This window comes from Orycteropus afer, unplaced genomic scaffold, assembly GCF_000298275.1.
Source record: "Orycteropus afer afer isolate SDZICR_OR568_19922 unplaced genomic scaffold, OryAfe1.0 scaffold00112, whole genome shotgun sequence".
NCBI classification, from domain to species: Eukaryota; Metazoa; Chordata; class Mammalia; order Tubulidentata; family Orycteropodidae; genus Orycteropus; species Orycteropus afer.
Window position 1 is genome coordinate 2,997,186 of NW_006921699.1, and position 14,076 is coordinate 3,011,261.

The 14,076-nt window shown below is 39.2% G+C and overlaps 1 protein-coding gene across 1 annotated transcript in view; it reads right to left on the reverse strand.

Annotated features, from left to right (window-relative positions):
* The window catches only part of KIF3A (kinesin family member 3A), a 107,485-nt gene extending 99,994 nt beyond the window's left edge, over positions 1 to 7,491 (reverse strand). The window contains exons 1-2 of the mRNA XM_042781372.1: positions 7,486 to 7,491; positions 3,690 to 3,963 (exon numbers count right to left, since the gene is read on the reverse strand). Of these exons, the coding sequence (XP_042637306.1) occupies positions 3,690 to 3,963; positions 7,486 to 7,491 (280 nt within the window). The remainder of the gene's footprint in view (positions 1 to 3,689; positions 3,964 to 7,485) is intronic.
* Between the last annotated feature and the right edge of the window lie 6,585 nt (positions 7,492 to 14,076).

Genomic DNA, 14,076 nt, shown 5'->3' on the forward strand with positions numbered 1-14,076 from the left:
AATAAAAAAGAAATACACGACCAGTACACTAAAAACTACAAAATACTCATGAGCCAAATTATAGAAGACATAAATAAATGGAGAACTGTATCAAGGTCATGTACTGGAAGACTCAATACTGCCAGAATGACAACTTTCCCAAAACTGATCTATAGTTTTAACACAATCAGTATCAAAATCCAAGCAGGCTTTTTTATAGATTGACAAGTTAATTCTAAAATTTGTATGGAAATGCTAAGGACCTAGGATAGCCAAAACAATTTTCATTTGTGTATGTGTGAGTTAAGTTTGCAGAGCAAACTGGTTTTCCATTCAACCATTCATATACATTTTGACATTCAATGTAGTCCCACAAGGTAACAACACTCTTCCCACTTCCTCCCACTGTTTACCATTTCCCTTCATGCTTCTTTCCTATCCCTTCCTGCCTTCTTAGTTTTATCCCTGGGCAAATGCTGCCCATTTGATCTCATATGTTTGATTGTTCTCATGAGTGCATACCTTCCTGGTATCACTGTTCCCCTTATAGGCCTGTCTATTATTTGGCTGAAAGTTGAGCCACAGGAGTTGAGTTCAGTTCCCAGCTTGCATGGTGTCAAAGGGCCATAGTATCAGGAGTTCCACCAGTCTTCATCAGACCAGTAAGACTGATCTTTCTTATGCTTTTGAGTTTTGTTCCACATTTTTCTCCCACTTTTATGCAGATCTTCTATTGTGATCTCTTTCAGAGAGATCAGCAGTGGTAGCAGGGCACCACTTAGTTCTTCTGGTCTCAGGGTCATGGAGTCTGGGGTCCATGAGCTCCATTAGCTTTGTATTAACTGGCCCCTTACATTTCTGATTTTCTTCACTCTTCTTTGCTTCAGGCAGAAAGAGACCAATAGTTTGTACCTTAGATGCCTGCTCACAAACTTTTAAGACCCCATTCGCTACTCACCAAAGTAGGATGTATAACACTGTCTTTGTGAGCTATGTTAGGCCAATTGACTTTAGTATCCCCAAAGTCTATCTATGGTCATGAGCCCCTATGCCCAGCACCTCATTCCTTCCAGGTGTTTGCTTATGACTAAGAAGTTTTCATAACATTAGCTCCCATATGCTCTACTACATTCATGGATATACTTGCAGCACAAATAGATACATAGGTAGAGACATCCTCTGTCGAACCTATATATATTCTTGGGTGTAGTCCTAGTTCACAATCCCACTCACGTTCAGCTTGAGTGTCTATATATCCACTTGTAGATTACTGTTATTACAGGATTGTAATAACAGTATTCACCTTTGTTGCCTTTAACTCCTGTGCTCCTTCTTAGGTCTTACAATGCCTGGATCATTTTGTGCTAACCTCTCCCTTACTGCATATTGCCTTTCTTTTAACTCAAGTTAAATACATGTCTACCTTCTAGTTAGTGGTAACATCCTCTCTTCCCCTTCCACCCCTGGTAACCTTCAAAGAATGTTTCTTTTTTGTGTAAATCTTTTCTTGACTTTTTACAGTAGCAGTCTCACACAGTATTTGTCCTTTTGTAATTGAATAATTTCACTCAGTATAATATTCTCTATGTTCACCCACCTTATGAGGTATTTTACAGATTCATCATTATTCTTTAATGTTACCTAGTATTTCATTGTGTGTATGTAACATAATTTGTTTATCCATTCATCCATTCACAGGCACTTAGGTTGTTTCCATCTTTTTGCTATTATGAATAATGCTGCAATGAATATGGGTGTCCATACATCTGTTCATATCACAGCTCTTATTAATCTAGGACATACAACTAGCAGTGGAATTGCAATCTACTTCCATAGTGATATTGCCTCGGAAACCCAAGGAGGGGTCGCTATGAGTCGGGTCCGACTCAACGGCACATAACAACAACATGGTATTTCTATCTCCAAACAAAACAAGTTTGAAAAAGAATTACAAAGTTAAAGAACATACACTACCTGATTTCAAAATATATTATAAAACTATGTGAATGAAAATAGAATAGACTTGGAACAGATTCCAGAAATAACCCTATATGCTTGCAGCCAAATGATATTTTACAAAAGTAAAAAAGTACCAGGGCAATTCAATAGGGAAATGATAATCTTCTTAACAAATGGCACTGAAACATCCATAGGCAAAAGAAAGAAAATAACTTAGACCCTTACCTCACATCACACATAAAAATTAAGTCAAAATGATTATAGACCTAAATGTACAAACTAAAATTAAACAACTTTTAGAATGTAACAGTAGAAAATTTTGGTAGAATAAAACAGTAGAAAATCTTGGTGACCTTGGCATTGGCAAATTTTTCTTTGCTATGACACCAAAAGGAGCTCTGGTAGCATAGTGCCTAAGGCACTTGACTGCTAACCAGAAGGCTGATGGTTCAAACCCACCAGCCACTCCTCGGAAAGAAGGTTGGGCAATCTACTTCCGCAGCGATACCGTCTCGGAAACCTAAGGAGGGGTTGCTATGAGTCAGGTCTGACTCAACAGCACATAATATGGCACCAAAAGTATAATCCATAAAATAAGTAAATAAACCCTGATAAACTGAATGTCACCAAAATTAAGAACTTTTCCTCTTTGGAAAAAAAAACACGATTAAAAATATGAGAAGAAAAGCCACAGACTGGGAGAAATATCTATAAATCATGTATCTGATTAACCACTTGAATCTTATTGGCCTCCCCGGGCCAGTAAGAGCCATTTCACCAGGGAAGGGAGCTCTGGTGGTGTAGTGCCTAAGGCATTTGACTGCTAACCAGAAGGCTGGTGGCCCAAACCCACCAGCCACTCCTCGGAAAGAAGACTGGGCAATCTATTTCCACAGAGATACCGCCTCAGAAAGAGGAGGGGTCATTGTGAGTCAGATCCAATCCAACGGCAGTGAGTTTGTTTTCGGTCACCAAGGAAGATATACAAATGGCTTATTAATAATTAAAAGATGCTCAACATTATTAATCATTAGGGAAATGCAAGTTAAAACACAATGAGATACAATTAGAGATCCTTTAAAATAGCTATAACCAAAAAGACTGAAAATACAAGTGTTGGTAAGAAAGTGAAGATATTGGAACCCTATGTTGATAGAAAGGTAAAGTGGTATTATCACAACTTTGGAAAATGATTTCTGTGGTTTCTTCAAAAGATAAACATATTTACCACATGATTCAGCAATTCCAACCCTAGGTATCTACCCAAGAAAATGTTAAAATACATTGCACAAAGATTTATAGATGAACATTCATAGTGGTATCATTCATAATAGCCAAAAAGTTGAAATAATCCAAATTTCTATCAACTGCTGAATAGATAAAGTGTAGTATATCCATTCACAGAGTGAGACTCAGCAATAAAAATTAACTTCTATATATTAAACAACATGGATGAATCTCAAAAACATTGTGCTAAGTGAAAGAAAACACAAAATACTACACATTATATGTGATATACATGAAATTTCAAGAAAAGGCAAAACTAACAGAAAGTAGAACAACAGTTGTATGGGGTGGGGGACCTTTGTGGAGTGATGAAAATGTTCTCAAACTAGATTGTGGTGATGGTTTTACAACTATATATTACAATGCATCAAACTCTTCATTTACAATGGGTGAATTTATAGGTGTTAATTATACTTAGATAAAGCTGTTTTAAATAAAGTAAACTATGTAAATTAGTCACTTACCATTGTAGCCTTCAAGAACCGAATCAATAATAGGCCTTGCAGTTAAGTTATAAACATCAAGTTGTTTACTCTCTGGTCCAAAAACTGTATCAAAAGTGAATGTCTTTGGAGGTTCGTTGAAAGAATCAGTCTTATGTACAGTGATAGTTCCCCTCATCTCATCCACACTGACTGCCTGCTTGTAGCACATTGATTTCTCTCTCTCATTAAGAGGCCGGCACCTAACAACGACCTTCACATTATCACAGCTTTCTGGCTTCTCTGATTTGTTGATCTGGTGTAGAAATAAAAATAACACAAAAGAATACTTTGTTTTATGGTCAACAGATTAAATTTATAATTTCAAAAGGGCTATTTTGCCATCTCCATGCCTTACACATATTAAAGATTCCATCAATATTTGTTAAATGCAATTAAAGATCTTACGGACATATAAAAAAAAAAAAACCTCCAAATTCACTGCCATTGAGTCGATTTTGACTCACAGTGATATATCCACTGGGTTTCCAAGGCTGTCTCATCTTTCTTCCACAGACTGGATGGTGGGTTTGAACCACCAACCTTTTGGTTAGCAGCTTTAACCAGTACACCACCAGAGAAAAAGATTATTAAACAATAAGAAAAGAAAAATGACTTCTTTTACAATACAAAAGGGGAAAGAAAATCTAATTTACATATGTCACAGATTCTATTCAAAAGAAAATTGGCCAATATATTATAGCTTGTCTTTCTGCACTGAAGTCCAACATTATCTGACTTTCCTGCCTGTAGGAAAATGTGAAATGGTTAACAATTTTAATTCAAGAATACAGCAGATGCTATATTCTCTGAGACTTCAGTTTTATTTTCTACAATGCATGAGTAAGTGCTTTTCATCATATAATATATCCATAAATTCCTTCTCTAGGAAGACAATAATAAAGTGAAGGCAGAAAAGTAAAGTGGCAGAGAAAAAATGTCAATATTATAAATATGAATATTTTACATATGTAAAGTTTCAAATTTGAAATTGGATAAAATTAAGACTCTACATTAAAAGACAAATCCATTATTCAATTGCAAAAGTTCAACAGTTTCTTGTTAAACTCCTACCATTTTAGATACTCTTCTAATTATCAGAGCAACAAATATGTCAATATCACTGACCCTGATATTACTATTGACAAGTAACATATTATATCAATACACTTCTCTCTATCTACCTTTACCATCCTAGTCTAGATCACCATTATCTCAACTCTGGATTACTGTAATAACTGTAATGTACTCCTACTTTAAATTAAACCAAAATCAAACCATCGAGTTGATTCTGATACACAGTGACCTTACAGGACAGAGTAGAAATGTCCCACAGGGTTTCCAATGGTGTAAATCTTCACCAAAGTAGATTGTCACATCTTTCTCCTTCAAAGCAGCTGATGTGTTCAAACCACCAAACCTGGTAAGTAGCTGAGCTCTTAACCACTGTACCAACTTTACATTTAATTAGGTTCTCCTACAGTATGTTCTAAAAGGAGTTCTGATGGTATAGTGGTTAAAGCCTTCACCTGCTAACCAAAAGGCTGGTTGTTCAAACCCACAGCCACTCTGTGGGAGAAGATGAGGCAGTCTGCTTCTGTAAAGATTTACTGCCTTGGAAACCTTATGAGGCAGTTCCACTCTAGAGAGTTGCTAGGAATGAGAATTGATCCAATGGCAGTGGGTATGTTACGTTCCCCACATAGCAGTCAATCAACACAGATCTAACTATGTCATTCCACTATCTGAATACCTCTTCAATAGTTTCTCACAGATCTTAGGATAAAAGTCAAAGTCCTTAAGGAAGTTGTAAAATCTGGCTCAAGTCCATGGCTACCTCACCCAGCCTTACTCACAAGACACCCTGCTTGGCTCTCACAGCCACAGCCATTGGCCCTTTTTAGGCCTTTTCTATTTACCATGTTCCTTATCACAGGCCTTTCCATGTGCTGTTTCTTCTGCCTAGAGCATTCCTAACTCTCCTCACGGAGCTAATATCTGCTAATACTTCAGATTTCAGTTCAATAGCCACTTCTAAGAAGGCTTCCCTGTCAAACCCTCTGTTACAGATTCTCAAGCACTTTCTTCCTCTCCTTCATCAACACTTAACCCTGTTACAATTTTACTTTTATGTGCTCCTTTTTTGATTAGTGTCTGTCTGTCTTTCCCTCTAGATCACAGGTTGCAAAATGAGTAATCAAAGGGCTGAATTAAGTCCACAAATGTCTGTTGTTTGGCTCAAAGCATTTAAGAGATGTTTCTCTTAGTTGTTAAGATTTCAACATTTGAAAATTTTTCAGAAAAACTATCATTTCTAGGTTTCTCTTGAAAAAATGGATGATCTGACATCTCTAGACCAGCCTTCCTACATGGCAACACTTTCCAATTCCCAGAACCTACTTCAGTGCATTGTGTGTCACCCACTTACTTCATTTATTGATGCTAAATGCCTTGTCTGGTTTTTACCTCTACTTAAAAAGGCGGATTCCCTCTTTCCAAGTTCAAGAACCTGGCTTGTTTTGCTCACTCTTCTATCTCCAGTGCCTAGCATGTGGCTGGTGCCCAATATATGTAGAACGATACAGTAACTTGAAAGCAGTAACAAGAAGCAAATATTGATTTGAGCACTTGATGCTAAATATTAAGCACTACCCTTTAAGTTTTATTTGTATGGTTTTATGTCATCATTATAACAACCCAGGAATAAAAGTTTAAATATGGGGAAAAATACAGATTAAATAACTGTCCAAAGTCTCACAACCAGGAAATAACCAGCCACAGCTCAAGTTTTCTTCATGACTGTGTACTGGATTTACAATGTCCCCTTATTACGTTCTCAGAAGGAAGATTGCGCAATCTCTTCCACAGGGATACCGCCTTGGAAACCCAAGAAGGGGCCGCTATGATTCGGATCCTGCTCGACAACAGTGAGTTTGGTTTTTGGTTTTTCTTATTACCTTCTGGTGGTACTGTGGTGAAAGCATTGCGTTGCTAACCAAAAGAGTGGTGGTTCGAGCCCACCAGAAGCTCCACAGGAGAAAGATGAGTCAGTCTGGTTCCATAAAGATTAACAGAGTTGGAATCCCTATGGGGCAGTACTACTGTGTCCCATAGGGTCGGTATGAGTCGGAATTGACTCGACTGCAGTGGGTTTGATTTTTTGGTTTCTTTGGGTGCACGATAACAATCTGTGAAATCCTACTAAATAAACATGCTTTCCTCCCACCCCCACAAACACACATAGACACCTACGCGTTACATTCGGCACTGTAAACTAAAGCGCAAGAGGAATGACAGCTTGGGCCTAGGAGAGTCCGAGTCAGGGGCCCGGATTAGGGGCAGGCAGCATTCGCTTTGACGCCTTCCAGAGTTTGCTTCTGCAGCGCAAAGGTCACATGGGATGAGGGTCCAAAGCAGTCCTTCCGCGGCCGCTGCTCACCACCCCCATGTCCTTCCCAGCCGGCAGGGCTGGGACCTAAATAGAGCGCATCCTCCGGCACACCGCCTTTACGCCAAGCCGCGGAGGCCCCTCGGAATGCAGCAACGACAAAGGTGGCAAAGCCTACCCCGGACCCCTCCCCGGGCCAACTGGACTCCCTTGGTATCCTGACCGATCAGCCATTCTCCCCAACCACGCGAGCCGGCAGGCCTGGCCCTGCCCCGCCCCACCCCGCCGCCCGCCGGCCCGCCTGCTCCGCGCCTCCATGGCAACGGCCGCGCCCCCGGACCAGGCCGCTAGGATGAGAAGGAATCCGAGCGGCTGAACGACTCTCCTCACCGGCATCGTGCTCCCCTCTCCTGCCCGGCGGTTGTCCCGCCCTCGGTGCAGCACAATGACGCCGGGTTAGGGGTAGAAGCCAGGCAGAGAATACCGAATCACCTCCTTGGCACTACCCAGACTGCGGATACTTGGCCAAGACCGCACGATGCGCAGGCGCACTCCACTTTGTCCCGCCCCATCCCCTGGCTCCCTCGGCTTCTTGAATACGCCTGCGCGAAAGCTTTTCTGGTCAGTCTCCTAGGACGCCGGACTGAGGCCGCGCCTGCGCAATGTTACTATGCCGCTGCGCTAGAAACTTATTCCGCACTGCGGTGAGGTTCCCCAACAGCCTAGCGTTGGGAAGTGGGTGCTCTGCTAGGTAGCGTCCTGGCGCCTGTAAGACTTCAAATATTGAAAATATCAATAGCAATTTTACACTGAGTGTTTATTGTTCCCCAGTTCGAGAAATAAAGACTTTATATACATTATCTCACTTAATTGCCTATTTGTAGGCAGGCCTCAGGCATTATGAGCTCTGATAGCATAGTGCCTAAGGCATTTAACTGCTTATCAGAAGGCTGGCGGTTCAAACCCACCAGCCACTCCCGGGAAGGAAGGTTGGGCAATCAATAGAAGTATCCCTAGTGATACTGCCTTGGAAGCCCAAAGAGGGCTCACTATGAGTCAGGCCGATTCAACAGCACATAACAACAACAAGGCATTTGACTGCTAACCAGAAGGTTGGTAGTTCAAACCCACCAGTTGCTTTGTGAAAGGAAGACTGGGCAATCTACTTCCATAAAGATTTACTGCCAGGGAAACCCAAAGGGGGTTGCTGTGAGTGGGAATCAACTGGAATCCAGGCAGTGAGTTTGGGATATTTTGGTTTTGTCTTATGATTTGTCTCACCATTAAGTGAGCTCCTAAGGAGCTTGTTGGTATTTTTACAGGTATCTATCTCCAGACCCTAAAACAGGGCCTGGAACAAAGTTCAATTTCATTAAATATTTGTGAAAAAACAAATGACCCATCTTCTTTCCAGTCTGAACCTCTTCCTTAAACACCAAGCCAAAACCAAACCCACTGCCATCCTGTCAATTCCGACTCATAGTGACCCTTTGGGACAGAGTAGAACTGCCTCATAGGGTTACCAAGTCTGTAAATACTGACAGAAGGAGGAGGGCTGGTGGGTTGGAACCACCAACCTTTCCGTTAGCAGCTGAATACCTTAAACACTAAAACCAGACTCTTCCATATCCTACTGCCTACTCTATCGACTAGATGGAAATGGGGGCAAGGGAGGAGACTCTCTACATGGATGTGTAACAGGCATTTCAAGTTTACCATGTTCAAAATTTAACACACATACACCCCTCCCAAAAAAAGCCTAACCTCTCAGACTTTCCTCATCTCAATAAATGGAAGTTGCATTCTGACAATTGCTCAGGTGAAATTACAGTCTCTCATTCCCACTATCTAATCTTTCGATAGAGCTTGTTGGATCTATCTTCAAAGTACATCCAGAGTCTCACCACTTCCAATCCCCACAACCACCACCACCACCTGCATTACTACAACAGTTTAGAACTGGTTTCCCTGATTCCATCCTTATCCCCTTTTAGTCTATCTTCAATACAGGAGCCAGAATAATGGCGTTAATTTTAACACCATTATTCTGGCTCCTGTATAGAAGGAGCCTTCTCCTGCTCAAAATATTCAGATCACCTTCTCTCTGCTCACAATATTCCCATGATTTTCCATTTCAGAGAGTAAAAGCCACAAGTGCTCTCCCCATCTCCTCCAGTCCACCTTCCTGCTCAATCTACACCAGCCCCACAGGCCTTCTCGCTTTGTCTAACATTCCAGACATGCTTCCATCCTAGCATGTGAATATGAACTTTGTACTTGCAGTATGAACTCATAAAAATAACTATACAGCATTTTACTTAGTACCAGGAACTGTTCTTAGTGCTTTACATTTTTCTAATCATTTATTCCAAACTTTAGAGATGAAGAAACTGAAGTACAGTGTAGTTAAGGAACTTCTCCAAGGTCAATGACAGAGCCCTATTTTAAACCCAGGCAGTCCGAAAGCTCTCTCTCTAGATATCTGCCTGACTCACTCCCTTATCACCTTCAAAAGGTCTTTGCTCAAACATTGCCTTCTCAGTGAAGCCTACTCTGACTTCCCTATTTAAAATTATAACTTTTATCCCCAGCTCTGCTAACCTCCCCTCACTATTTTAGTTTCCATAGTACTTACCACCATCTTAATACAAACACTCAAATACACACATAAATAACTTTATTGAGATATAATTCACATACCATGCAATTCATTTATTTAAATTGTACAATTCAATGTTTTTAGTATATACACAGAGATACACAATTATTACCACAGTTTTAGATTATTTTAACCATAGCAATATATAATATATTGTGTGTGTGTGTATATATATATATATATATATATATATGGGACCTCTGGTGGCATAGTGCCTAAGACTTTTGACTACTAACCAGAAGGCTAGAGGTTCAAAGCCACCAGCCACTCTTCAGAAAGAAGATTGGGCAAGCTACTACCATGAAGACATTGCCTCGGAAAACTAAGGAGGGCTTGCTATGAGTCAAATTGACTCAACAGCAGTTGAATTTGTTTTTTTGTTGTTGTATATGTGTGTATATAGATACATATACACATATATACATACATATATATATATATGCATGTATATGTATCTATATACACTAGCAGTCATTGCCCATTTCACCCCATAGTGCACCCACCCTCACCCCTATGACTAGCAACCACTAATCTACTGTCTATGTTTTGCCTAGTCTAGACTTTTCATGGAAATGGAATCACATAATATGTGATCTTTTGTTTTTGGCTCCTTTCACTCAGCGTGATGCTTTCAGGGTTCATCCATGTTGTAGCATATGTCAGTACTTCATCCCTTTTTATGGCCAAACAATATTCCATTGCATGGATAGACCACATTTTGTGAACCCTGATGGTGTAGTGGGTAAGGCAATTGGCTGCTAATGAGAAGGTCGGTGGTTCAAACCCACCAGCTGCTCCATGGAGGAAGATGAGGCAATCTACATCTGTAAAGATTTACAGCCTTGGAATCACAATGGAGGCGGAATCCATTCAATGGCAGAGGGTTTGGTTTCTTGGCTTTTTCATCAGTTGATGGACATTTAGGTTGTTTCCACTTTTTGGCTATTAGGAATAATGCTGCTATGAATATACATGTAAAAGTTTTTGTATTTTCAATATATATTTTCAATTGTAGTGGGTAAAGTCTACAAGTGGAATTGCTGAGTTTGGTTTTTTTTTTGGTTTTGTCTTATGATTTGTCTCACCATTAGATGAGTTCCTAAGGAGCCTGTTAGTATTTTCACAGGTATCTATCTCCAGACCCTAAAACAGGGCTGGAACAAAGTTCAATTTCATTAAATATTTGTGAAAAAACAAATGACCCATCTTCTTTCCAGTCTGAACCTCTTCCCTAAACACCAAGCCAAAACCAAACCCACTGCCATCCTGTCAATTCCGACTCAATAGTGACCCTTTAGTCATACCATAGTGCTGCTAACTCTTATGTTTAACCATCTGAGGAATTGTCAGACTCTTTTGCAAAACAAATGTACCATTTTAAATCCTTTCAGCAATGTATGAGGGTTTCAATATTTCCCCACTTCCTCACCAATACTTGTTATCGTCTGACTTTTTTATTATAACCAGGCAAGTGGGGTCAACATGAGTCAATATTGACTGCAACTGGTTTGTTTGTTTTCAGTGAGTGTAAAATAGTATCTAATTATGGTTTTGATTGGTATTTCTCTGATGACTAATGATGTTGGACATCTTTTGATGTATTTATTGATCATTTGTATATCTTCTTTGAAAAAAATGTCTATTCAAATCCTTTCCTATTTTTTAATTGGGTTATCTTTTTATTATTAAATTGGAACACTTTTTTTTTTCTAATTTTCATTGTGATTTTTATTTGACCCATGGTTAATTTATAAGTGTATTTCTTTTTTATGTCTTTTTTTAAGTTGTTCTTTGGGTGCAAACTTACAAAGCAAACTTGTTTTACATCCAACAATTCATACACATCTGAGTTCATGGCCTGATTACCATCCCCAATCAAAAAAACTCTCCTCCCCTGTCCTTCCTGCGCTCTTCTGTCTGTCCAGCTTTCCCTCTATGTGAATGTTACCCCTCTGGTAGTCTCATGACTGATTGATCCAAGGATGCCTCTTCCTAGAATAGGTGGGTGCATTGACCTAGGGTAGGTGTACTACATGTAAGTCTTTCTACTGTTGGGTTGAGAACCAATTCATGTAAGTGAGACCAAAGGGTCCATAATCTCTGAGGTTCCACCAGTCTCTTTCTGACAACGAATTCTGGTGTAAGACTTACTTTAAGTATTCTAGATACAAATATCTCTTACAAGGTATCTCTTATCAGATATGTGATGGGCAAGTATTTCCTCCCAATCTGTGAATTATCTTTTTAGTTTCTTCATAGTGTTTTTTTCAAAGTACAAAAAGTTTTAATATTGATGAAGTTCAATTCTTTTTCTTATGCTTTTGGTATCAAATCTAATAAACTATTTCCTAATTGAAGTATGTTACTTAATTTCCACTTATGAATTCCTCAGATTTCTTCCTGTTATTGATTTCCAATTTCATTCCATTATAATCAGAAAAGCTAGTTTTATTATTTCAATCCTTTTAAATTTATGAAGACTTGTCATATGATCCATCCTGGAGAATGTTCCATGTGCACTTAAGAATGTGCATCTCACATTTTTGGGTGGAGCATTCAATAGATGACTGTTAGGTCAATTATTTTTTAGTGTTGTTCAAGTCTCCTATTTTTGGTTTGGTTTTGTTTCTGCCTACTCGTTGTATCCATTACTGAAAATGAGGTATTGAAGCTGCCAACTATTACTGTTCAATTGTCTATTTCTGTCTGCAACTTTGATAGTTTTTGCCTTATGTATTCTGTGTCTCTGTTGTTGTTACTGTTAGGTGCCGTCAAATTGGTTCTGAGTCATAGCAACATTATGTACAACAGAATGACTGTGTGGTCCTGCACCACCCTCACAATCCTTGTCATGTTTGAGCCCACTGTTGCAGCCACTGTGTCAAACCATTTCATTGAGAGTCTTCTTCTTTCGTGCAGACCTTCTACCTTACCATGCATGATGTCCTCCTACTCCGGGACTGGACTGTATCCAACAGTACGTGAGACAAAGTCTCACCATCCTCACTTCTAAGGAGATTCTGGCTCCACTTTTTCCAAGACATCTGTTCATTTTTCCGGCAGTTCATGGTATATTTAATATTCTTCAACAATTAAAAGCATTAATTATTATTAGGTCTTCCTTATTCATTGTCCAGCTTATGCTTGCATATGTTGTTGTTGTTGCATATGAGGCAGTTGAAAATACCATGGTTTGGGTCAGGCACACCTTAGTGCTCAAAGTGACATCTTTGCTTTAACATTTTTAAGAGGTTTTTGCAGCAGACTTGAGGTCTTTTGCAACAGATTTGCCCAATGATTTCTTGACTGATGTTTCCATGGGTATTGATTATGAATACAAAAAAATTTAAATCCTTGACAATTTCAATCTTTTCTCCATTTATCATGATGTTGCTTATTGGTCCAGTTGTGAGGATTTCTGTTTTCTTCATGTTGAGGTGTAATCCATACTGAAGGCTGTAGTATTTGATTTTCATCAGTAAGTGCTTTAAATCTTCATTTTCAACAAGCAAGGTTGTGTTATCTGCATATTGGAGTCTTCCTCCAATACTGATCCTAAGTTCTTCTCCAAATAGGCCAGCTTCTAAGATTATTTGCTCAGCACACAGATTGAATAAGTATGGTAAAAGGATACAGTACTGATGCACTCCCTTCCGATTTTAAGTCATGCAGTATTCCCTTGTTCTGTTCAAATGACTGCCTCTTTGTCTATGTACAGGTTCCACATGAACACAATTAAATGTTCTGGAATTCTCATTCATTGTTATTTTATTCATAATTTATTATGTTCCATATAGTCAAATGCCTTAGCATAATCAATGAAACACAGGTAAACATATTTCTGGTATTCTCTGCTTTCAGCCAAAATCCATCTGACATCAACAATGATGTCACTCCATGTCCTTTTCTGAATTTGGCTTGAATTTCTGGCAGTTCTCTGTGTATGTACTTCAACCATTTGTAACTATCTTCAGCAAAATTTTATTTGTGTGTGATATTCACGATATTGTTCAACAAATTCTGCATTTTATTAGATCACCTTTCTTTGAATTGTCACAAATATGGATCTCTTCCAGTCAGTTGGCCAATTAGCTACCTTCCAAAAGTCTTGGCATAGAGTAGTGAGCACCTCCAGCATTGCATATCTGCTGGTTGAAATGTCTCAGTTGGTATTCTGTCAATTCCTAGAGGCTTGTATTTTGCCAATGTATTCAGTGCAGCTTGGACTTCTTCCCTTAGTATTTTGCCCATAGAATTCTTCAATACTGCAACTCAAGGCTTGATTTTTTTTTTTTTTTTCCAGTTCTTTCTGTTTGAGAAAT